This window comes from Equus quagga, chromosome 1 (genome assembly GCF_021613505.1).
Source record: "Equus quagga isolate Etosha38 chromosome 1, UCLA_HA_Equagga_1.0, whole genome shotgun sequence".
Lineage (NCBI taxonomy): Eukaryota > Metazoa > Chordata > Mammalia > Perissodactyla > Equidae > Equus > Equus quagga.
The window spans coordinates 13,815,409-13,839,843 of NC_060267.1; the positions used below are offsets into that span (position 1 = coordinate 13,815,409).

Sequence of the window (24,435 nt, forward strand, 5' to 3'; positions counted from 1 at the left end):
TTTAAAAGCTCTTGATGATGATTTATCCCTATCAATAGTGTTTAAATTACTCTGGCACACAGGTAAAGGCAGACAACATTGACCCAAACAAGGGATGAGATTATTTAAATCTCTGTTCCATGCCTTTTGAGAAAGGATTCATCGTGCTTATCCTTAGGGTGTAAGATTTCTGTGGTCTCAACTAAAAGCCTAGATATTTACCCAGGCTCTTCAACTTTGAAAAATCATAAAATGTCAAGTTTCTCACAGAGACTAGGAGACAGCAAGAATTTCTTTTTAGATTCTTCCTCAGTTAGCTGCCGATGTGTACTGTGGTCTCAGGCTTCCATTGCTTGCTACTTAGGATTTATCAAATATGTTTAGGGAAGAAAACGCTGAAAAATATCAGGCTCATTAGTTTCCAATTACCTTTTATACAAGATCTTTTCCATTCGTGAAAAGTCCTGGTTCCGTTGATAGATGTGGATTCCACTTTATTTCTCTCCAGTCTTGTGAGAGAGAAGAAACATTCATTTACCATTTTCTGCTTTGAATTTACCAAACACTGCATAAGAAAGAACAAGAAGCTCTAAGAGAAAAGTTGTGGAGAATATGATTCCTCTTCGTTAAGTATCCTTCTCTCCAGGATGGTGACTTCTCAAATTCTAGCTGCTATTTTTGCTCTCTAATGACATCAAGTAATTTGCATTGATGTTTTGAGAGACAGGTTGTTTTTCAATAAACTCTTTTACTGGGAAAAATTTACCCAGTTTCTGCTAATGTAAACATTTTGTATTATCATTATACTATTGTCAAAAGTGAAAAGATAAACCAAAAGAATGAACATTGGTACATTACTATTAAATAAATCCTGAATTTATTTGTATTTCATTAATTTTCTCACTAATTTCCTTTTTTTATTACAGGATCTAACCTAGGATAGCACATTGCATTTTTTCATGAAGTCTCCTTAGTCTCTTCTGGCCTTTAATTATTTCTTATTCTTTTCTTGTATTTCATGTACTTGTCAGTTTGAATTGATACCGACCCCGACATCAGTTCCCCCACATTAAACCCAGCATATGTGGAGTTAAAACCAAAACACTCTTTCCCTGCTTACTCCCTGCCTTCCTGGCTCCAGAATCCACTATCCTCCATGGAGACAGACACAGCCAAGGAGAAGCACTTGGATTTACTATCTCCTCGCCATAAAGAGATACAGGCCAGTTGGAAAGCTGCTGACCAGCAAGATCATGGGCTCCCTCCTCTCTGCAAGTAGTCTCAAGGCCAAAGACAGGCTGGTGGGAAAGCTCTGACAAACAAGGCCATATGCTTCCCTTCCCCTACCTAAAACCCAAAATAAAAACCCTTCCTTTTAGCTTTTCAGGGAGTTTGGGATTTCAGCGTTAGCTGCCCTCTCTCCTTGCTCAGCACTGTGGAATAATAAAATTCCTACTTTCTTCCACTACACTCAGTGTCAGAGATTGGCTTGCTGTGAAATGGGTGAGCAAACTCACCTCAGGTTTGATATCAGGAGGAGTATTTGTCAAGCATTTTTAAAAGTGTTCTTCAGTTTGGATTTCTCTCTTTCTTTTTGTTTTTAAGGAATACATTAGGGTTATGTATTTTGAGGAAGAATACAAGAATGATGAGCTTCCTTCTCATCACATCATATCAGGGAGTAAATGATATCAATATGACTTATAACTGTTAGTATTTTCCTTAATAACTTGAGTAAAGTTTTCCATTAAAACCAATGCTATTTTTTTCCTGTCTATGATTTCTTCTTAGAAGCAAGTCACTAAGATAGCCCAGATCTATAGAGAAAAGGGATATAATTAAGCTTCACTTTCTGGAAGGAGTATCTGCATATATTTTTTGGAATTCTTTCATAAGGGAGATTTCTTCTCCCACATTTATTTATATCACTATGAACTCATGTCCATAAATTTTTAATTCACCCTTGAGACTTCTCTCTAATAGTGTATTTAGAAGAGTATTTTCTAATTTACAAATGTTTGAGTAATTTTAAAAGCTTTTTCTTTTATTTACCAGTGGTTTTAAACATATATTTCAAAATAAACTGGTTCTCCTTCAACAGCAGATTATACCACTTCACATGAAGTGTAGGGAAGTCATCTCATATATTCCTAATCCACCTCTCTCACCTTTTATGCTATTTTGCCTTACATCTCACATTACTATAAACACCCAACACATTATTACCATCATTGCTTCAGTCACTTAGATTTTCAAGCAACTAAAACGAGAAAAGAGATTATATTTTTCCTTCCTTTATTCCATTTTTCAAGCTCTTCATTGTTTTGAGAAAATTCAAGCTTTTTACTTATATTATTTAGTTTTGGTCAATAGGAATTCCTTAACATGTCTTGTAGGGTAGGTTTGTTGATAGTGCATTCCCTCAGTTTTAGTTTATCTGAGAAAATTTTTATTTCTTTATCATTTTTCTACATAGAATTCTAGGTTGTCACTTGATTGTCTTTTTTTTTTTTTTTTAAAGATTTTATTTTTTCCTTTTTCTCCCCAAAGCCCCCCAGTACATAGTTGTATATTCTTCATTGTGGGTCCTTCTAGTTGTGGCATGTGGGACGCTGCCTCAGCGTGGCTTGATGAGCAGTGCCATGTCTGCGCCCAGGATTCGAACCAACGAAACACTGGGCCGCTTGCAGCAGAGCGTGCGAACTTAACCACTCGGCCACGGGGCCAGCCCCTTGATTGCCTTTTTGCTGGTATTGCTTCCGATGAAAAATCAGGCTTAATTTTTAGTCTTGTTCTTATGTAGGTAATATATTTTTTCCCTTGAATGCCTTCAAGATTTTCTTTTTGCCTGGGTTTTCATCAGTTTTATATTGATGTGCTTAGTTTTTGGGTTTTTTCCTGCTTGTGCTCTTTGAGCTTATTCAATCTATGTTTTGGCAATTGTCAATAATTTTGGAACATTTTTAGCCATTTTACACAAACACACACTCACACATCTACACATGATTTGGAATTAGAAATGAACCATCATTAGGGAAAGTGAGTGGAGAGCAAGGACAATAAAGAGAAGTCTCTCAGATGGATCCTTAGAGCATTGGGGATTCTCATATTTAGGAATCAATCACAGAAGAAACCAGCAAAAGAAATAGAAAGAAATGCCAATACAGTCAGAGAAAACCACATTATAATTTCTTATTTAACCCAAGCAAACAAATTATATTAAATGAAAAGCAGTGATCAATTGTGCTGAATATTACTGAGATTCAGTACAATAACAGTAAAAAAGATGACTCCTTAATTTGAAAATGTGAAATTTGAAAGACAATGGTTACTGAATTGAATTTGAGATATTCAGAAATTAAAAACAAATTTTTTCCTAGAACTTATTTTTATGGGAGAATTATCTGTATCTTATAGAGACTCTAACCATAGGTTAACACCAAGATGCTTTAACCTTAAATTATTTTTCAGTTTAATAAAAATATTGATGCCGTATTTGTATTAAAAAAATTTAGAAATGAAAATTTAATTTGGAGGAGAAAGGATTTTTTATCATAGTTTAATTGACCGAAAGTTGAGATGTGTTCTTGAGATAAAGCATTGGAATTTCCATAACTTCTTTTAAATAACAAATAAAAGTCTTTCAGTCATAGGCATTTTATTTAAATTCAGAAGATTAATTTGATGAATGAACAAAAAGAAGATTGTGACCATAATCACATGGAGAAGTATAAATCTGTCAGAATTTGTCTGATTTTCAAATTTACAAAATTTACAAATTTACAAAAAACTAAGAGTTTTTTGTATATATGAGGTAACATTTATCACATATATTTTTGCAAATATTTTCTCCCAGTCTCTGTCTTGTCTTTTCATTTTCTTCACATTGTCTTTTGCAGAGCAGAAGATTTTTAATTTTAATGAAGTATTAAATTTGGGATGCACCAAGTTACCTAGTCTCGTAATACTTCAGTATCTTTATTTGAAAATGGAGATAAAATGATAAGGGCATAGTGTACCCGTTCTTTATGTATCGGCTTTTATTATTACAAAATACATTGTTTTATATTAAGAAGAAAATGGGAAAATAAAAATTGGTAAAACGTTATTGACACACATTTTCCGTGTGAAGTACTGCTTCTCAACAATATATTCTGGGCCCTCTTTTCATAGGAGTAGTAACTATAAAGATGATACTCCTTGGAATACAAACCTGGATCTTTGGGAAAATATAGGACCTTCACTCAAAAGTGTTGCATGTAACCATTACCATTGTGTTTTGCCACCTTCACAACGGGGTTGTCATCTTTTCCAAACGAATATCAGTTTACTGGCTTTGTAGAAGAAAAAGTTAAAGAATATTTCACACAGATGTGATATTATTCAATTATTATATTATGTTATATATTATTGTTAATATAATAAATTAAAATTTACTTCTAATCAAGGTAAAATCAAAATGAAAATATTTTTACTACATCATAATTTGGAAACATATATGCTTTCATATATCCTAAGCAAATAAAATAAAGATATATATAGCTATATTATTAGAAATATTATTTTGTAAAACTTAGAAAAAGATTTCTTGCCGTTTATATAAGTACCTTGATATAATAATTTTACAAGAACATAACCAGGACTCTTAGAAACAAAACTTGTCCATATATAATGGTTTTACAAATATAAGTAAGAGACTCATTTCCTGTGTAATATTCTTTTCACAGCATCTTTCACATCTCTGTTTCTCAGACTATGTATTAGAGGGTTTTGCATTGGTATTATAAGTGTGTAGAGCACAGCTACAATCTTGCTCTGATCTGGTGAGGAGATGGCCCCAGGTAGGGCATGCATGAAGAACACAGTCCCGCAGAATAAACTCACCACTGCTATATGGGAGCCACAGGTGGAGAAGGTCTTACCCCTGCCATGGGTTAAGGGGAGTTTCAGGATAGTGGAGGGGATAGAAGCGTAGGAAACCAGAAAGACAGTTATGATGGTGATGATGATTAGAGCAAGGGAATAAACAGCACAATCTCATTCACAAAGGTGTCAACACCTGAGATCACTGATCAGGGCTGGGACATAGAAAAAGTGGTCCAATCTGTTTTCTCTACAGAAAAACAAACTAAAAGTGAAACGTGTTTGCTCTACGGAGTTGATGCATCCACGGATATAGGGTCCGGTCACCAATCGAACACAGACTTTCTGGGACATGCACGTGGTAAAGGAAGGAGAGAAAATGGCCAAGAATTGGTCAAACGCCCTGACAGCCAGAATAAAGCCTTCAATTGTGACAAACAGGGAAAAGAAGAAAAATTTGGCTGCACAGCCTCTGTAGGAAATGTTCTTTTCAGTAGGCAAGAAGTTGGCTAAAGTTTTGGGATCAGTGACTGTGGGTAGCAGAGATCTAAATAGGACAAGTTTCTAAGGAAGAAATAAATAGGCTTTTGATGTCTGGAGTCCACCTTAGTGACAGTTATCATGCTGATATTTCCCACCACAGTGGCCACGTAGAGCAGCAAGAACACTGGGAATAAGAGGATCTGTAGCTTTGGAGGGGTCCTGAACCCCAGCAGAATAAACTCAGTCACCGCTGAGTAATTCCTACTCAGCTTACTATTCATAGCTGAGACATAGGTGGAAACGGAGAGATGGTAAAAATGGAAGAAACGAGCAATCAGAATACTTGTTTTGGTAAAAATGACCAGGAACCAGCATGAAGAAAAATTGTTTCATATCATATTGTACCCCAAATTTTACAAAATACCAATGAACATAAAGAATAGATAACTATTTTTAAAAAGTCTTCCCAGTGAAGAGCTAAATTTGATTTGCTAGCCTTTCTAGATATATTTATTGGCAAATAACGCAGATTTGCTCTCTAAATGTGTTTTGGAGAAATGGAGATTGTAGAAAAATATCTGGAAACAAACGAGCTTTTTAAAAAATGTTCATGATTTATTATCAGTTTACTGACATTGAAAGTTGCCTCTTTTAATGGAAGTAATTTCTCTCAGACATTATAATTCATTTAAGATTTTATTTGGAGTAAAAATCCATTCACTTGACGTCTTATTTTATTTTTAAATGATTATTTAGTTTATCTACTATAGAAAAATAATATATAAAGATCGTATCTGTCTTTCTTGTATTAGGAGAAAGACTTCAGATCCTGATGAAAGTTTTACCCCTTTAAACATTAACCTCATATCCTAATTCTCTCATTATTTTTGTCCCTATGGTGACATATACTCTTAGTGGCACAGTTCATCTGCTAAATGCAGAAGTGACTCTTGTTTATATTTCCTAAGCACAATAAAATCAGACTTTTATTGTTTAACTTCCTTCCTTCCTTCTCTCTTTCATTCTCTTTGGATTTTGCAGACTGGAATGCAAGTAGAGAATTCTAAGATCTTGGGCAGAAATTTTTCTGTCCTTTCAGAAACAGACAAATCTAATTAGAAGTACAAACATCTTCATATATGAAGGATAGGAGGCACACAGGACAATTTAAAGATAGCTACAAATTTTAAAAAATGAAGAAATATGTATTTAAACAAGTTTGCATTGTATTCATTTTGACTTTTGCTACTATGACTATAAACTGTCCTTAAATAAAATGCAGTGCAGACATAGAGAAATGAAGCGATTGTTATTCTAATTTTATGAGTGGTGAAATTGAGACAAAAATAGATATAAGAGACTTATTTAGAGTCATGAGCTTGAGGAGCAAGGTGGTTTACCATTCAACAATCTACAACAAAATGAAAAGAAAATTGGCGAATGAGAAATTCCAAACTTCACATAATATGAAATGTCTTTTATAAGAATATAACTATAAAAATTTATAATTCTGTATTTGTAAATTTATATATAAATTGTATACTTATAATAAAATTATGTGATATAAATTATTAAATGTCCCATAATATATCTTTAATTCTCGTTATTGTCATTTCTATTGTTTCGGTAATTTTAACATTATTTTAACATAGATTGGGGCTATGGGAGTACATTAGAATTAGTTTGGTCCAGTTAGAATATCTACTTTCTTGAAAAAATTGAAAGTTAACAAATTTTGACTGGTTGATTTTAGAATGTATAGAAATAATCAAAATAATCACTGGTAGGGCCTCTTAACTACAAAACTGCTAGTTTCCTTAAATTTATATTTTATATAAACAGGTTTCTGGTTTCAACAGAAACATTTAAAAAAAAGGAAAGATGTAATTAAAGCTATCTAAAGGAAGAGCGTTGAGAACAAAATAAATATGAATCTCAAGAATGAATACTAATTCTTATCTTAGTAATCCTTCACTATATTTTAAACTGAATACGTTCATGAAGAAATAAAAGTATGAAAAGGAGCAAATCTTTGTTTTATGGGAAGTTTTTCTGAAACACGGATTGCATTTCCTCACTGTTCACATCATGACTCAAATTGCTAAGAAGAAGTACTAGGAAACATTGCAGCTTATGTCTCTCTTTTTCATTTTTTTATTTTCTTTGTTTTTTCATTGATCAAACCAACAAATAGCCCTGTAATAAATGCTAAGAGAAATTCTCTCATGGAGAGGGAAATCAGAGTAGCTGGCATTTCCTCTGCAAGATATTAACCAGGGATCAAGGTCTCCCTCACCAGTAATGCGTTTTGTGTCATAATGCAAAAAGAAAAATGAGAGAAGAAATTATTAATTAGTAAACTCACCAGACCTTTAGAAAGTTAGAAGGGGGGGCCGGCCCCGTGGCCGAGTGGTTAAGTTCGCATGCTCTGCTTTGGCGGCCCAGGGTTTCACCAATTCGGATCCCGAGTGAGGACATGGCACCACTCATCAAGCCATGCTGAGGCAGCATCCCACATAGCACAACCAGAAGGACCTACAACTAGAATTTACAAGTACGTACTGAGGGGCTTTGGGGAAAAGAAGGATAGAAAAAAAAAAAAAAAGATTGGCAACAGGTGTTAGCTCAGGTGCCAATCTTTAAAAGAGAAAAGAAAGTTAGAAGAGTCGTCTGGAGGACATGAGAACTAACCTGCTACTTCAAAACAAAATAATAGTAAAACAAATTGGGATGAGAACTATGTGGTCTTTTATTTTTGTGATTTACACAGAGGGACATTCACGATATTTCCTTTGAATAGATTACAACTTTTATTTTTAGAAATTCACATTTTATCTCTACTGTAAATACACCATGCTTGTATAAGAAGAAAATTAATATAGAGAATAGTCTAAGTAGTTAATGGAAGAGTTCAAAAAAAGGGGGGATTTTGAAGTAACACAAAGATTAGCAAGAGCAGGCAGTCATACTTCCATCTATGATTTCAAGGCACAAGAAGAGGTGGTGTTACAAGATCCCAGACGTCTGGTGAGTCAGTGAGAACCATGGTTTCCACAAGGTGCTAGAACCAAAAAGAGAAACATGCCATGAAGTATAGTAAAAAAGAAGGAAATTCTCTCTCTTCATACATCCTCAGTGCTGCCATTGGCCTGTGAAAGAAGCATCGTCAATAGGTCAATGAGGGAGGGTAAGTGGATTTGGCCCACAGGCTGTATTTGAATGACCACTACCTTAGAATGCACAAAGATTCCTCAACTAACATTTTGGGAAAGAAAGAATCTTACATAAAATTTTTCAAGACTTTCCACAATCCTGTTCTATGCATTCCATAATGTTCCTAGAGATCCTAATTTATTCTGATAATATTTCCCTTTAGCTAGAAAAACTGTCTATGGCATTTCTTAGAGTGCAAGTTTGGCATGATGCATTCTCTTAACTTTCCTTTATCAGAAATGTTCCTCAATTTGCCTTCAATTCTAAAGTATATTTTCCTGGATTTAGCATTTTGGTTTGGTCTCCCCTCCTATCTATAAGCACATTAAAGATGTTGTTACAGTGTCTTCTGGTTTGAATTTTTTCTGACAAAAAGTCTATGGTCTAACTTGTGTTTGCTTGTATGTAATGTCTCTTTTTCCCTCTTGCTATGTGACCAATATTCTCTTTTTGACTCATTTTCAGAAATTTTGTTTTGAGGTGCCTTCATTTGGTCTTCTTTCTGTTTCTCCTGATTGGGATTATGTGAATTTTCTTGCGTCAGTGTGTTTACAGCTGTCATCAACTTAGAAAAACTTTTTGCTCATTATAGTTTCTAATAGTTTTCTGGCCTCTCATTTTCTGGTTACATTTGTAATATTTTCTCAGCTCTCACTGAATGTTCCTTTTGTTTTTCCTTTTTAACTCTATGCTTATGTTTTTTTCATGTTGCTATGTATTCAAGTTTAAAATCTTTCCTACTCGGTGTCTTTACTTTTGGTCAGGAATTACAGTCATTGCTTATTGTACAATGTCTGAAAATGGTTCACATATTTATCCATAGTTTAGTTTTTTGTTATGGAAAGAAAATCTTGTAGTAGTTATTCTTTCATTAAAAAATGTAGAAACATCTTAAATTCTTTATTTTTTAAATGTTAACTGGTCTTTACATTTGGAGTATAAACACACACTTCAGTGAGACTCTATTATTCTTTATATATTGAAGTATTTTATTTGTTAATATTCGGTTGGAGAATTTTTGAAGTTACGTTTATGAGAGAAAATTATCTATAATTTTTATTTTAATAGTTATTTGAGACATGGCAGACTCGTAAATATAGTTGGGAACTATTTCCTTTCCCATTATTTCTGAAAGAATTTATGTAAGAGTGGTCTTATTCCTTTATTAAACGTTGGGAAGTAAACACTGGTGAAGTCACATAGGCAAGGACACTTCTTCATGGAATGATCATTAATAAAATTTAATTACTTTAACAGATAATTTAAAATTCACATTTCTTTTTGATACATCATTTTGTTCTATTTTAAATATGTTTGTTTAAAAAATCATTGGGGCCAGCTCCGTGGCCGAGTGGTTAAGTCCGCGCGCTCCGCTGCGGCGGCCCAGGGTTCGGATCCTGGGCGCGGACATGGCACCGCTCGTCAGGCCACGTTGAGGCGACGTCCCACATCCCACAACTAGAAGGACCTGCAACTAAGATATACAACTATGTACCAGGAGGGTTTGGGAAATAAAGCAGAAAAAAAAAAAAAAAAGATTGGCAACAGTTGTTAGCCCAGGTGCCAATCCTTAAAAAAAAAAAAAGGAAGATTGGTAGCAGTTGTTAGCCCAGGTGCCAATCTTTAAAGAAAAAAAAAATCATCAATATTTGCTAAAAACATTGTTTACTTCATTCTTTTTTTTTAATGTAAGGAGAATCTGTGGTGATATCCCATTTTTAGTCCTGATATTCGTGATATAAGGTCGCTGGTTTACCTTTGTTAACTTGGCTAGGATTTTATACAATTTACTAATGAAGAATGAAAGAATGGAAGTGAGTATTCTATATTATCCATATTTTTTCTATTTAACTAATTGTTATCTATCTTATTTACTTTATTCGTTTTTTTGTTTTGATTTGCTGTTTTCTATTTCACATTACTGAGAGATGAATCTTAATGTTCCTGCCTTTCTCCTTTACATTTACCTATATGTCTTTGTATATCCCTTTTCTGCATCCCAGAAGTTTAGGTATATCATAATTTATTATAATTTAATTTGATTTCTTTTTTATCCATGGACTTTTATGAAGTGTTAATTTTTAGTGTCCATACCCATGGAGTTTTCTAGTTATCTAATTGTTATTATTTCCTTATCAAGTTGACATGATCAGAACAGACACGGAACAACTTCAATCTTTGAATTTGTTGAGGGTTTCTTTATGTCCCATCTATTGTGAATGTCAGTAAGTGTTTCATATGTACGTATATGCAGTAGCATGTTGTTATTTCTAATGCTATTGTGGGAAGTTTTATGATGGGAAAAATTATATTGGAATCTGGTACATTTTATAGCTTAGATATCTAAGCTTTACCCCATGTGCTTTCTAGTTGGAGACGTTGGAAAATTAAAATGTCTCTTGCTTCCAGGATTCTTGACACAGATTTTGTTCTACCAATTAGATTCATACAAGCTCAGAATTCAGTAGGGCGTTATCTTTCTGTTCCTTTTCTACCAGTTAGAAAAATTGTAGGAAAAAGTGGGCTTTCTCTGCAGCATTGTTGAGTTCCCAACTTCCTGGAGAAGCTATTTTGATGGATGAGGAAGTAGTGACACCTCTTTAGTCTGTGTATTTGATCCCTGGATCAGAGTTACGGTGCTGTGTTTTTAAATCATACCTCCAATGGTAGCCCCCTTTGTGAATTAATCCTATGTTGCTATAAGGGTCGTTAGAAGTGTCATCCAGAATTTCCTTGAGCCTTTTTAAATTTGATAGGCCTCAACTCACTTTAATTAATATTTTCCTGTTTAAAATATTTAAATTGCTTTCTCTACCAACACTGACCAAACTTTTACTAGTACTGTATTATAAAAAGGAGAAGCTCTTGTCCCACATCATTCTGCTATCTACACACCCAAAAAAACTTCCAGAAAAATTCTAGAAATAATTTTTCACTAAAAGAGAGATTTTCTAAAAATAGAATCACAATTAACTGATGGAAATATTTTAGAAAAATGACATCCCTATAATATTAGACTCATTAAATAGAATATTATGTCTCTGGTTTAAATGTAGTCTTTTTGTCACCTAGAAGTTTTTAAGGAATTTTTTTAAATATTGGTCCTGATCTCTTTTAAATATTTTTACTAAAGATTTAAGAAATGATTTTATTGAATGCTATCATTTCTTCCATTATATTTTCTGACTGTTTAGTATTTAAATATAGGAAAGCATAAAATTAGCAAAGTATTATCTGACTTTGAGTTTGTGATTTAGAAGACATTTGTCATATCATGAAATATGTGTGCTTCAGGATATACAGGTAAACCATAATTTGCAATACATTTTAGTCCTTTTTAAATCATAGCAAATATAATTTACTACATAATTTTAAATATTCATTTATCTAAGCTTTTCTCATAGTGTACAAACTTTTCAATCTACTTCTCTGTGCCTATCAATATGTCTGCTGTGATGATTACCACAAAGTTTTTCTTTGTTGGTAAAAAAAAAAAAGTCCAAAGAAACTCCCCAAGATACACACAACTGGAGAAGAAACAGTTCCTTGTATTTGCACTATTATTAGAGTATTTGTAACAGAGGTCCCCACAGTCCTCATGGACAATGGCCCTGGAGACTGCACTTATGTCTCCATAATTGACTTTATGATTACTCCCGTCCCAGTGGAATCCATCACAGGAGGTGAGCAAAACGTCATTGCTGAAATATCCTGAAAAAAGATTTCCCAGGAGTAAAAGTTACTAAGGCCATCACAAACAACCACTGTTGATACTGTAGCAAACGATCATGGGCTCTGGATGACACGGGTTGCTATGCTCCTTAAATATCCATGGTTATCCCAGTATCCTTATTTTGAGACATATAAAGTATATGAGAATTCAGGAAAGCAGTTTTCCTTTGCATATATCCCTTGTCCTGACTGACCTGAGTGAGGTCCCTTGAATTGATGCAGCTTTCATAGAAAGTCATTCACTGCAGCATAAGGACTGGAATGTTCACCAGCTTCTCTCTCTGCTTCCAAAAAAGGGCTAAATGATTATGGCATTTTTAAATTAAAGAACTACTAATGGAAATGAAATATTTGTAACGAGGCAATAAAAATACATTTATTTGTAGGAATGGTCTTGATCTAAGTAAATGAGTGTATGTTTGAAAATAGCTTTAGAGAATTTTATTTTATCTAGGCTTAGTCCCTTTTTTTTCTTTTGGGGAGGAAGATTGGCCATGAGTCAAGATCTGTTGCCAATCATCCTCTTTTTGCTCGAGGAAGATTGTCACTGAGCTAAAATCTGTGCCTGGAAGAGCCGTGTGTAGGTCCTTGCCTGTGGTCCGAAACCACAAACCCTGGGCTGCCAAAGTGGAGCATGCAAACTTAACCTCTATGTCACCAAGCTGGCCTCTTAGTGATTTTCCGATGTTATTAATTTTAACATACCAAAATTTACTTATTTTTATTCTATTTTCAAATATTGCTATAGTAAAAATGGAAACTAAATAGATTATGGCAAATCTTGGTAAAAACATTTTTAAATATACTTATCATGGGATTCAAACACTGACTTGAGTATCATAATGGCTATAAACACAATCATAGTGATTGCATGTAACACTTCCATTTGGGGTTATATGCAATACTACTCCTGTTTTTAGATAAAGATAATTATTTGTCAATAAATATACTGAAAACAGAAATTCAGAACATGAGTAAAATTAGACAATAAAATATGCTGCATTCCTGCAGAACTCCCTGCAAAAATATGACTTAGAGACAATAAGCAGATAACCCCACTGCTGAATAGAATAGCAGTCCGAGCATCCCAGTGTCATCTAACCCAAATTCTCGATTCTTCATGACATTAAAATTGTTTTATATGCAGTATATAATTAAGCTGTAAACAATTGATTTCTACACTTGACTATTTCTGTCACTGGAATCAAAGCCAAGATTTCATTTATTTGCCTTGTGCCTTTTAGTGGGTTTCTGCCATGGGTGACAGAGAACAAGCAATGACTCAGAAGTGACTAACTTTATTCTTGTAGGTTTCAGGGTCCGCCCAGAGCTCCACATCCTCCTCTTCTTGGTATTTCTGCTCGTCTATGCCATGGGCCTTCTAGGGAATGTTGGGATGATGGCCATTATAAAGACTGATTCCTGGCTGAACACACCAATGTATTTCTTCCTAGGCAACCTCTCCTTCATTGATCTCTTCTACTCGTCTGTTATTGCACCCAAGGCTATGATCAACTTCTGGTCTGAGAGCAAGTCCATCTCCTTTGCAGGCTGTGTGACCCAGTTCTTCCTCTTTGCTCTCTTCATTGTAACGGAGGGATTTCTCCTGGCAGCCATGGCTTATGACCGCTTCATTGCCATCTGCAACCCACTCCTCTACTCTGTCCAGATGTCAACACGTCTCTGCTCTCAGTTGGTGGCTGGTTCCTATTTTACTGACTGTATCAGCTCCATTATTCATACCAACAAGACATTTACTTTATTCTTCCATGCTTTTCGGGCCATGGACCCCTTTTACTGTAATGACCATCCACTTCAGAGAATTTCTTGTTCTGATCTCTACATTCATAAGATGGTTTCTTTTTTCTTATGCAGCATTATTGTTTTGCCTACCATAATTGTCATTATTGTGTCCTATATGTGTTTTGTGTCCACAGTTCTAAAAACTTGCTCCACTGAGGGAAGTAAGAAAGCCTTCTCCACTTGCAGCTCTCACCTAGGAGTTGTGAGTGTGCTGTGTGGTGCTGTCTTTTTTATGTATCTCACTCCTGACAGATTTTATGAGCTGAATAAAGTGTCCTCCTTATGTTACACGTTAGTTACTCCCATGTTGAATCTTTTGATTTACTCTCTGAGAAACAAAGATGTCAAAGAAGCTCTGAGAAACATACTGGAGAAAAAAATTATTTAATTCTATTTTAGCAGTGATATAACAGAAAGATCTGGATATTAGGACAATTGGGAAAGCGTTAACTCAAAGAATGCACCATTGATCTTAGAAATATTTAATCTTAGTGAGTTTATGTATTTGAATTCCTTGGACTTGCAGCTAAGAATACATTTGGATTATATTGTGCCCGTCTGTCGATTTTGGAGTGGAATGACTTTCTTCGAGCCTCATCTTTATTTTTGGTAAAGATAATGATTGCCATGTCATTTGTTTTTAGGGAAACTATGTGCCAAGTTTCCTGCTGGCTCTCTGAGGGTGTTCTTTGGGATGCATTGTTGATCTTGAGTCAGTAATATGTATTACATTGATATGTACGTAATTGGTAGAGAGAACAAAATCTGATCTAATAAGCAGACAGAACAAAATAACAGATTTACTGAAGAAACCTTTGTGAGTGCTCAGTGAGAGAATTGGATTCTCTGCAGCGCACAGAGTCCTAAGGATGACATGTCCAGAGGCTGAATGAGTAACCCATTTATTTCATGGTTTCTCACTTAAATAAGTCATTTTCGAAAATTCTTCCTTTTCACAAGAAAACTGTAATGAAAATAAACCAAAAGTAAAACTAATTCATTTTTTGTTGTATATGACTTTGTGAGAATTAATTCATCACAGTTATATTTATTGAATTTTAATGTACTCTTTTCCCTATGGAAATCCCTAGGACTAAATAATTTTTATAATTAAGCTCACAATCTAATGAGGGGAAAATAGCTGAACAGAGAACTAAACTGCCACATGGTAAACCTAGTCAAAAGACATACAATTATGTGTTAGGCATTGAGGTGTTTTTTGATATAATCATAACTAGGTGTATAGAAACTGACAAGTTCTACATTTTCAATCATCTTTCTCCTTCATAGTTTCCTGGGGTACTCTTTCGGGATCTCTGCTACTTAGATTTTCTATCATTAGACGGATGAATAAAGAATTCAAGAGTGCAAATTTGGCACTAATTAACTATATGCTTTAATAGAAGCTTGTTAATGTCTTTAGGACTCAGTTTTCTTCATCTGTATCTTGAAGGGATTGGAGAGGAAATATCTATAGCCTCTTTAAACTTTAAAGTTAAGTATGCTAGAAATCTGTTCCATTCATTTTGAAAAATTAATATGGACAAGAAATGTTTAGAAAATGTCAGCTTTTACTTGTGGTGGAGGGCCTGCCTAAGGACATCAAATTATGAACACAAAGTTTAGTATGAAGTTTAGAAAGAATATAATTTAAGGCTACAATATTATTAACACCATGATAATGTTAACATGGTTTTACTTCATATTCTTGTAAATGAGAAACAGAACAATCATTAGGCACAACACTAAATTATGTGAAATTTACTATAAGGACATATTTCTAATTAGCTTAAATTTGAATCATCCCTTTACCTCTTTCATAGATTCATTCAAACACGTTAATCATGAAGCATTTTCCCACCAATAATAGAACAAACACATATTGATTTTCTCTTCTTAAGAACTTTCTTACCTCAAACACTGAGTATGCCCAGGTTCTTATTAAGTGATCATTGTGGAAAGACAAAGTTTAAATATGGATATTATAATTTGAAAATAACTGACTTTGCATCAACTCACTAATATACTGCTTAACCTATTATTAACTAGCTAAAGTAAATTTCTTCAGGATATCTATTGAATTATACAGTTACAAGTATAGAGATTGGAGACCGTATGGCAATGGATAAGAAAATTTCAATTGTAAAAAACAATTAGAATTCATATTTCCAATTCTGACTTTCCCTCAAACCTTTTCTTTAAAAGTAAGATATAAATGAAGAAAAATATTATGAAACTGTTAGAAGACACACATACATACACACACACACTAGCCTCTAAATTTTTACAAACAAAAAAGTGGTGATAAAATCAGCTTACTTAAATAAATAGTTTTACCGTCACCATGTTCAAATAGGAATATTAACGATGTAATAAAGAAAATATTTTGGAATACAATAACGTACATCTACAGACTTCCAAACATTTATTATTTATTGTAATAATTAATCTCAGATAGTTTCACTTTTTTGAAAAAAATCATCTTCCTGACCATATCTTTGAAGGCTATTTTCACTTGCTTGTTCCTTAGGGTATAGATGAAAGGGTTCAACAGAGGGGCAACTGAAGTGTTTAAAATAGCCACTTCCTTATTAAAAGTTGCTGCATCCTTAACAGAGGGATTTATATACATAAAGATACAGCTTCCGTAAGAAAGTGAGACCACGATCATGTGAGAGAAACATGTAGAAAAGGCTTTTTTTCTTTGTTGAACAGAGGGGATTCTCAGAATTGTCCTGATAATGTATACGTAGGAAAGGATCACAAGCACCAACGTGAAGATGAGGGTAGCTGCAGCAGTGGCAAACTCAATCACTTCTATGAAATGTGTGTCTGAACAAGCTAAGTGCAGTAAGATAATGTAGTCACAGCAATAATGGTTGATGATGTTGGATGCGCAGAAAGGCAGCTGCAGAGTCATTGTATGTGGCACAATGACAACTAAAAAACCGGAAAACCAGGAACACAGGACAAGTTGAATGCAGAGTCTCCTGCTCATTATAGTTGTGTAATGTAGGGGTTTGCAAATGGCAACATAGCGATCATAGGACATGGCAGCTAAAAGGTAAAATTCTGTTGCTCCCAGAAGGATGGCAAAAAAATACTGAGTGAAACAACCAGCAAAGGAAATAGTCTTGTCTCCAGTCCCTATGTTGACCAGCATTTTGGGAACAAAGACAGAGGTAAAAGATATTTCCAGAATGGAAAAATTCCGGAGGAAGAAATACATAGGAGTCTGGAGGCGATAATCCAGCAGGGTCAGAATGATGATGGTCAAGTTCCCCATGACACTTAAGATGTAAGTTAGCAGCAGAAACAGGAAAAGCACAGCTTGAAGCTCGGCGTCATTTGTCAAACCAAGAAGGATGAACTCTTTCACTGAGGTTTGGTTTCCCATTTTTAACTTCAGGCTAATTACAGTAGAGAATAGTAATAATGATAAATGTTGAAATAAAACAAAAGGCTCCAGATTTTTATTGAAACATAAAATCAAGGTCAAAAACAATTAAAAGTAAAATTCAAAACTCTGAATCTTCCTCTACCCTTTATTTTTAAAATGACACATATTTTAATGAAAAATTAACGCATGTTCTTAATTCATTTCAGAAATAACAAAGGTCCTGCTCCTTAGGGACATTTTCAGTCATTTCTTCTAAATAGTATCAATATTTATTTTTCAAAACTTGTTTATATTTTTGTTCTTATTCTTTTCATCCTGATTTTCCTCTCTTTGTTATTGTATGCTGTCACAAGTGCATAGATAAATCTAAAGCAAATTTAGACAGTAGGTTTTATTTGAGTTTTTTTAAATTAGCCTTTTAACTCTCAGTTTATCAGTCAACAAAGTGAATATAATGTAAGGTATGAACTACAGGAACAACACTGAGTTTGCTTGTTTTCTTCTCACTGTTTTGCATTTTTTGTTTATTTCAACTTTCTCATTTTAAAGAATAATTCTGTGCACCTACTGAAGCTCAAAGCCTGGGTAGATTTTTCTCTTAATTCTTAATAAAGTGCTTGGAATACATATTGCTTACAGTTCTTTGTTCATGTGAAAGGTTCAAAAAATGCCATCATCATTTAATATAGATATATAGATTAGTCCTTGGTAAAATAGTAAATCAAGATAATCTCACTGATTGTGCTTTCTTGCTGCATGCAGAATCTGACTATCAGCACAATACAGTTTGTCAAAAAGTCCATTAAAGCTCAGTTTTCCATACAATTTTATCTAACAATCCCAATCAATGATAATTGTTTCTCCTCTTCTTTACAAAAATTTACCATAACACTGAGTCATAAAGCAAAGTTTTTTTCTAGTTATATCAAGCATGTACACTCTGACCACAGGAATAGACTCCTATTCCTTTATATTTTTTATGCAGAGACCAGAAAATTGTACAGATTTCGTAAAAATTTTAATGTAAAATATATTTTTGACATCTTTAGACTCATAGCCCTATTTTATTGAATGCTACAGAATTTTTATGCAAATAGAAGCTCCAATTAAGTTTATGCATATAGATCTTCAGAATTTTCTTTTAATATTTTCCATAATCGGACATGAAGAAATATTTTTAAGTGAATGCATTTTCCTAAGCAAGAAATCATAAAATTCTTTTATTTTCAGCAATTGTTTCACTATATACATTGGTGTATTTTCAAATTATAATAATACATATTAACTTAGCAATAGTCACACATGTTATATCCTTATCAAAGTAAAAATTCCAGAAATGTTTAATACAGGAAAAAGGGACTTTTACCAAGTTTAGAAGATTTACTGTTGAGGCTGGCCCTGTGGTGCAGTGGTTAAGTGCACCCGTTCTGCTTCGGTGGCCTGGGTTCACCGGTTTGGATCCTGGGTGCAGACATGGCACTGCTTGGCAAGCCATGCTATTTTAGGCATCCCACATATAAAGTAGAGGAAGATGGGCACGGATGTCAGCTCAGGCCCACTCTTCCTCAGCAAAAAAGAGGAGGATTGGCAGCAGATGTTAGCTCAGTGCTAATCTTCCTCAAAAAAATTTAAAAAAAAGACACTAGTAAAATGATATCTGGAAAATTTCAGAGTTACTAATATTATAACTTCAGCCAATTTGCATTCTTGTAGAAAATTGTATGTTTAAAGGTACAATATGCTGTTCAGCTATGTTGTGTTATTATATTAAAAATTCTATGTTAATTAATAGCTGCATTAATGTACCAATAATGTAAATTTGTGTCAATTGAAATTTTGGCTATCTATGCCTGAATGTTATTTTGACTACTTTGTAATAAGTACAGATAAACAAGTATGAGAATTCAGATAATTTGATGATATCAATGTAATCTTCTATTTTGAGACCCTTAATATTAATTAACTTAAAATTCCAACTTAGAAAGTAATTAATCAAGGAATTGCAATCACTAAATAATGTTAATATTTTGAAATTTTTATTGTTTAATTTTTTTTACAAAAAAATTTCTAATTGATTCTCAGTAGAAACAATTTAATGAATGAATAAATGTGTTTAAATCAAAATTTATATTAGTAAGTAGTCTCATCACTTATCAAATAAACGATGAGCAAAACGATAATTTTTGTATGAGAAGAAAAATTTATATCAAACATATTTGCATCATCATACTAAAATATGATAATCCTTTATAATAAATATTAGTGCTATGTTTATTTTATACATATTTGTATAAAATCATATATGTATGTATTTGGTGATATAATAAATACCTGATCCCAAGAAAATCTGTTCAGCAAAAAATACATTGTCTTAAAAAGATTTGCTGCTAGGTCACTGATAAAGGGAAAAATAAGACTTATGTGTAGTTCAAAGGGCGTGGAAGAACTTCCCCAATCTTTTCTGGATAACTTTAGTTATGAATTTCCTCTCTCAAAGAAAAACCATCATCATGATGAATTATATGTAACTCTCCTGTTTAGCTCCTGTCTCCTTCTGTGGTGGACCCCAAAGCTTTAAGAAATATCTCTTAGCTTATGGAGCACTGTTATAGATTACAGTTAAGAAGAAAGTTAAGAAAATTGAATCTGTTGGAAGAGGAATAGGCATAGCGGAAAAACAGAAAATTTGTCATTTATTTATTTTACCACTTTAAGCTTAATTGTGTATGGACTAATATTTTCTGCCTGAAAAAAATATATGTACTAAAATGTTATGTTTTGAGTTTTTTACCTGTTTGTGCTTAAAGCTTTCCAAATTTTATTTAAAAAATTGTCCGTTCAGTTATGTCAACAAGCAAACATGAAAGGTACACAAACAAAACAATAAGGAGACTATATGTCTCTAGTTAAACAGTGCCGTCACCAACCCTCTCCTACCTCAAGCAGGTGAATCAGTTCTGCCTTAGTTCCAAATCAGCTCCTTTTGTGGCTGAATTGGAGCATATAAAGGTTTAGGATCCATTGGGAAATGGTCCCTGGGCCATGAAAATTGTCTGCTTCAAATGCTCTGGAATGTCTAGCTTTCTGTTCCAACAAAGATGTGTCAAATCAGCAGGTAAGAAGAAAACAAAGACAGCCCTGTTTTAGAGCCTGGAAGCAGCTTGCAATGCCCTGCCAGGCCTCCCTTACTGTTCCATTGCTCTTAGCATCCATCAATTTTCTTCTTATTCGTTTTGCTCTATGTGAGTGGATATCTAGCTATTCCTTAGTCACCCGAGCCCATTGCCAGCTCAAAGCCTCTACACCTGCTGTTCCATCTTTCCGTGATGTTCTTTCTCCAGACGTCACATGACTAACTCCCTCTTGTCATTCAGATCTCAGAATTGGGCGTGCTCCAGTGGAAGTTTCCCTGCTCGTGCTATCCAACACAGCCACTACTCGATCACTGTCTAACACCTTCACTTGCTTGATATTTTATACATAGCAGATTTTTTCATTGTTCACATCACTCCTAAATTCTATCATTTCCTTATTTGCTTGTGTGTTTATTGTCTATCATCCTCACTAAATTGTAAGCTCCACTAAATGAGGGACTTTATTTAATGCTGGATCTCTGGAACTTATGAAAGTGACTAGCACATATTTGGAACCTTGTAGATACATATTAATTGAATCTTATTTTTTAGTTGATTTTTATTTTACATCAATTTTCTGTAGACTTGAACTATTCCAGTATATCAGCTTGCCTTTTTAATCTTTTATAAAGGAACAAAAGTCTTTGAATGAACTATTCCTGTTCTTCAAAGCAATCCAAAGATACCTAAAAACAGGAAAAGATAAGGTTGACAAGCCCAAAACAGTTTGAGCAAACTCCAAAAAAATTTGATTTATATCAAGTATTTCAAATATACTAATCTTAAAGGCCTTCCTAAGTGATCAGTTAGGAAATAGATTTCACTATCAATCACATTTCCCATTCAGGAATCACATTCAAGGAAGTTTGTAATCTTTTCCTGAAAAATTTTCTGATTAATATTTCTGATTTAATCATGTGGATAAATATGCAAATATCACAAACAAAATGGTTAATAGTTTTTAGAAGCAAAGTAAATGCAAAAAAAATGAAGTGGAATGTCAGGATTATATAGTTAAATAAAATGTCATCTTCATAATTGTTTTTCTAACTCAAGCCTATTTTTAAAAATTATATAGATGGATTTTAATTAAAGAATTATATAGATGATTCTTGTAATCTCCAATTCACATGTATAAATCTTCCATATAAATTCAATTTATTTTCTGAGAAATATATTCAACCAATATATTAAAAAAACTCATCGGGTCTATAAGATAAACACTGTATAAATAAATATATAAAATAAATAAACTATATAATATATAAACATTCATTATTTAGATATATAAAAATATATATGATATATATAAAGATAAATCATATATATAAATGCTAAATATATTCATGCCTCAAAATGATTGTAATCAATAAAAAACTTCTATATACAAAATAGAAATATGAAAAACTATTAGATGCAATTTGAGCTTCTTCTAGATGGCCATTATTTGCTTGTCTGACACCACGTATATTCATGTTAATTATTCCGATATTGTCTCAGGAAAATAGGTCCGTTTCATTCTAAACCTCCCTTGATTCATATACGCGTAAGTACCATCCTTCCTTCCTTTGATATATTATCTCCTCATGTGTTTTATTTAGCACTTATCTCATATTGTGAAATGATAAGTGAATTGCTCTAATGATAACTAGTCTCTCTATATTCTCTTGGACCTTTCTTTCATTGAATGCCACATGGATGCTGCCAAACTTTCTCAGTGATCTTTTTCATTGAATTGCTTTGCTGTTTGCTTCAACACCGATATTCTTTGTAATGTGTTATGTAAGAAATATCTACTAACTTCTCTGTGTGCCTGCGGAAGTTTTGGGCAACTACCAGTTTCTTTATGATACATCGAGCTGTTTTTATATACGTATATTCCCTGCAAGAAGGGCATAGAGCATGATCTTTTTCCTCAGTAAACATTTGTTGAGGATTTATTTAAACAAGATTGGATTTCTAAATTAGATACTATGTTTTATTGAGGTATAATATATTTATAACAAATTTCACATGTTTAAAATATACAATTTGATGATTTTTGAGATATGTTATATACCTGTGAAAATTTAACCACAATCAAGGTAATAGATATATCCATTGAACCCTAAAAATTCCTCACATCCCTTTTTAATTCTTTCTCCACATCCTACCCCATTCCCACAAAATCGATTTGTTTTTGTAACCATAAATTATGTACATGTCCTAGAAGTTTACACACATAGAGTCATATATTTTGTCTAATTTATTTCACACAGCATAATTATTATGAGGTTCATCACGTTGTTCTGTGAACCAATTATTTATTTCCTTTTCATTTCTGAGCAATTTTTCCATTTTATGGATGTACCATAAATTGTTTTAAACTTTTCTTAGATGAAGTACACTTGGACATTTCCAATTTGGGCTATTACAAATAAAACTACTATGAATATTTTTTACAAATCTTTGTGAACGCAATGCTTATATTTTTCGTGGGCAAATACCTAAAAGTGGAATGGCTGGGTTGTATGGTAGGTGTATATAACTTTTAAGAAAATGTCAAATTGTTTCCAAAGAGGTCATAGCATTTTATATTCTCTACAGCTGGATACTAGAGTTCTGTTTCTCCACATCCACAGTAACACTTGCTATGATCAGTCATTTTAATTTTAGTCATTCTATCGGGTTTGTAATGGTATCTAAGTGTTATTTTAATTTACGTTTCCCTAATGGTTAAAGATGTTAAGAATCTTTTCATGTGCTTGCTTATTATGGGTATATGTTCTTCAGTGAGGTATCTGTTTAAATTTTCTGTCATTTTATAGTAGATTGTCTTATTTTGGGGCTGTAAAAGGTCTTCGTATATATTGGAAAAAAAATCCTTGATCTATTTTATAACCATTTTCTTCAGTCTTTAATTTACGTTTTTATTTTTATGACAGTGTGTTTTGAGGAATAAAGCTTTTCATTTTTAGAAGCCAGCCTGGTGGCATGGTGGTTAAGGTTGGGCACTCTGCTTCAGCTGCCTGGGGCTTGCAGGCTTGGAGCCCATGTGCAGACCTAGCACCACTCCTCAAGCCACGTTGTGGCAGCGTCCCACATAAAATCAAGGAAGATTAGCACAGGTGTTAGCTCACCGACAATATTCCTCAAGCAAAAAGAGGAGGACTGGCAACAGATGTTAGCTCAGGGCCAGTCTTCTTGGCAAGGAAATTAAAAAGAAAACTTTTCATTTTTATAAAGTCCAATTTATTGGGTTTTTTAATTTTTTTCATGCTTTTTTATATCTTAAGAAATCTTTGACAGACAAATATCACTATCCTGTTTTCTTCCACAAGTTTTATAGTTTTAAACCTTACCTTTAGATCTATGGTCTATTTCAAATTAATTTTTGCAAAAAATGTGAGGTAAGCATCAAGGTTATCATTATTTTGTATATGACTAGAAATTGTTCTAACACTTTTTATTGAAATAATAATCCAATAATCCTTTCCTTATTTAATTACTTGGAACTTTTTGGAAAATGAATTCACCTATCTGTGTGGGTCTATTTCTGGACTCTCTATCTGCTTCATTGATCTATATGTCTATATTTATACCAATACCATAATGTCTTGATTACTTAATCTTTATCAGTCTTGAAAACAGATAGCGTTAAGTTACTCCTCTTTTTCAAGATTGGTTTGGGTATTCAAGGTCCTTTGAATTTCCATTAAAATTTTAGAATCGTCTTGTCAATTTGTAAAAAGAAGGTTGAAAAAAGACTGTTGACATTTTGATTAGAATTGCATTGAATCTCCAGACAATTTTTTGTGAGAACTGACATAACAATATTGAGTCTTCTAA

At 33.4% G+C, this 24,435-nt stretch overlaps 1 protein-coding gene and 2 pseudogenes across 1 annotated transcript; 1 reads left to right on the plus strand and 2 right to left on the minus strand.

Annotated features, from left to right (window-relative positions):
- Positions 1 to 4,677: 4,677 nt before the first annotated feature.
- LOC124236370 (olfactory receptor 12-like) lies at positions 4,678 to 5,606 on the minus strand (annotated as a pseudogene).
- Positions 5,607 to 8,226: 2,620 nt separating this feature from the next.
- LOC124252058 (olfactory receptor 9K2-like) lies at positions 8,227 to 14,461 on the plus strand (annotated as a pseudogene).
- Positions 14,462 to 16,501: 2,040 nt separating this feature from the next.
- Positions 16,502 to 17,470, minus strand: LOC124252074 (olfactory receptor 2AP1-like). The gene has a single exon (XM_046685176.1). It carries the CDS (start codon positions 17,468 to 17,470, stop codon positions 16,502 to 16,504), a length of 969 nt encoding a protein of 322 aa, XP_046541132.1.
- Positions 17,471 to 24,435: the final 6,965 nt, after the last annotated feature.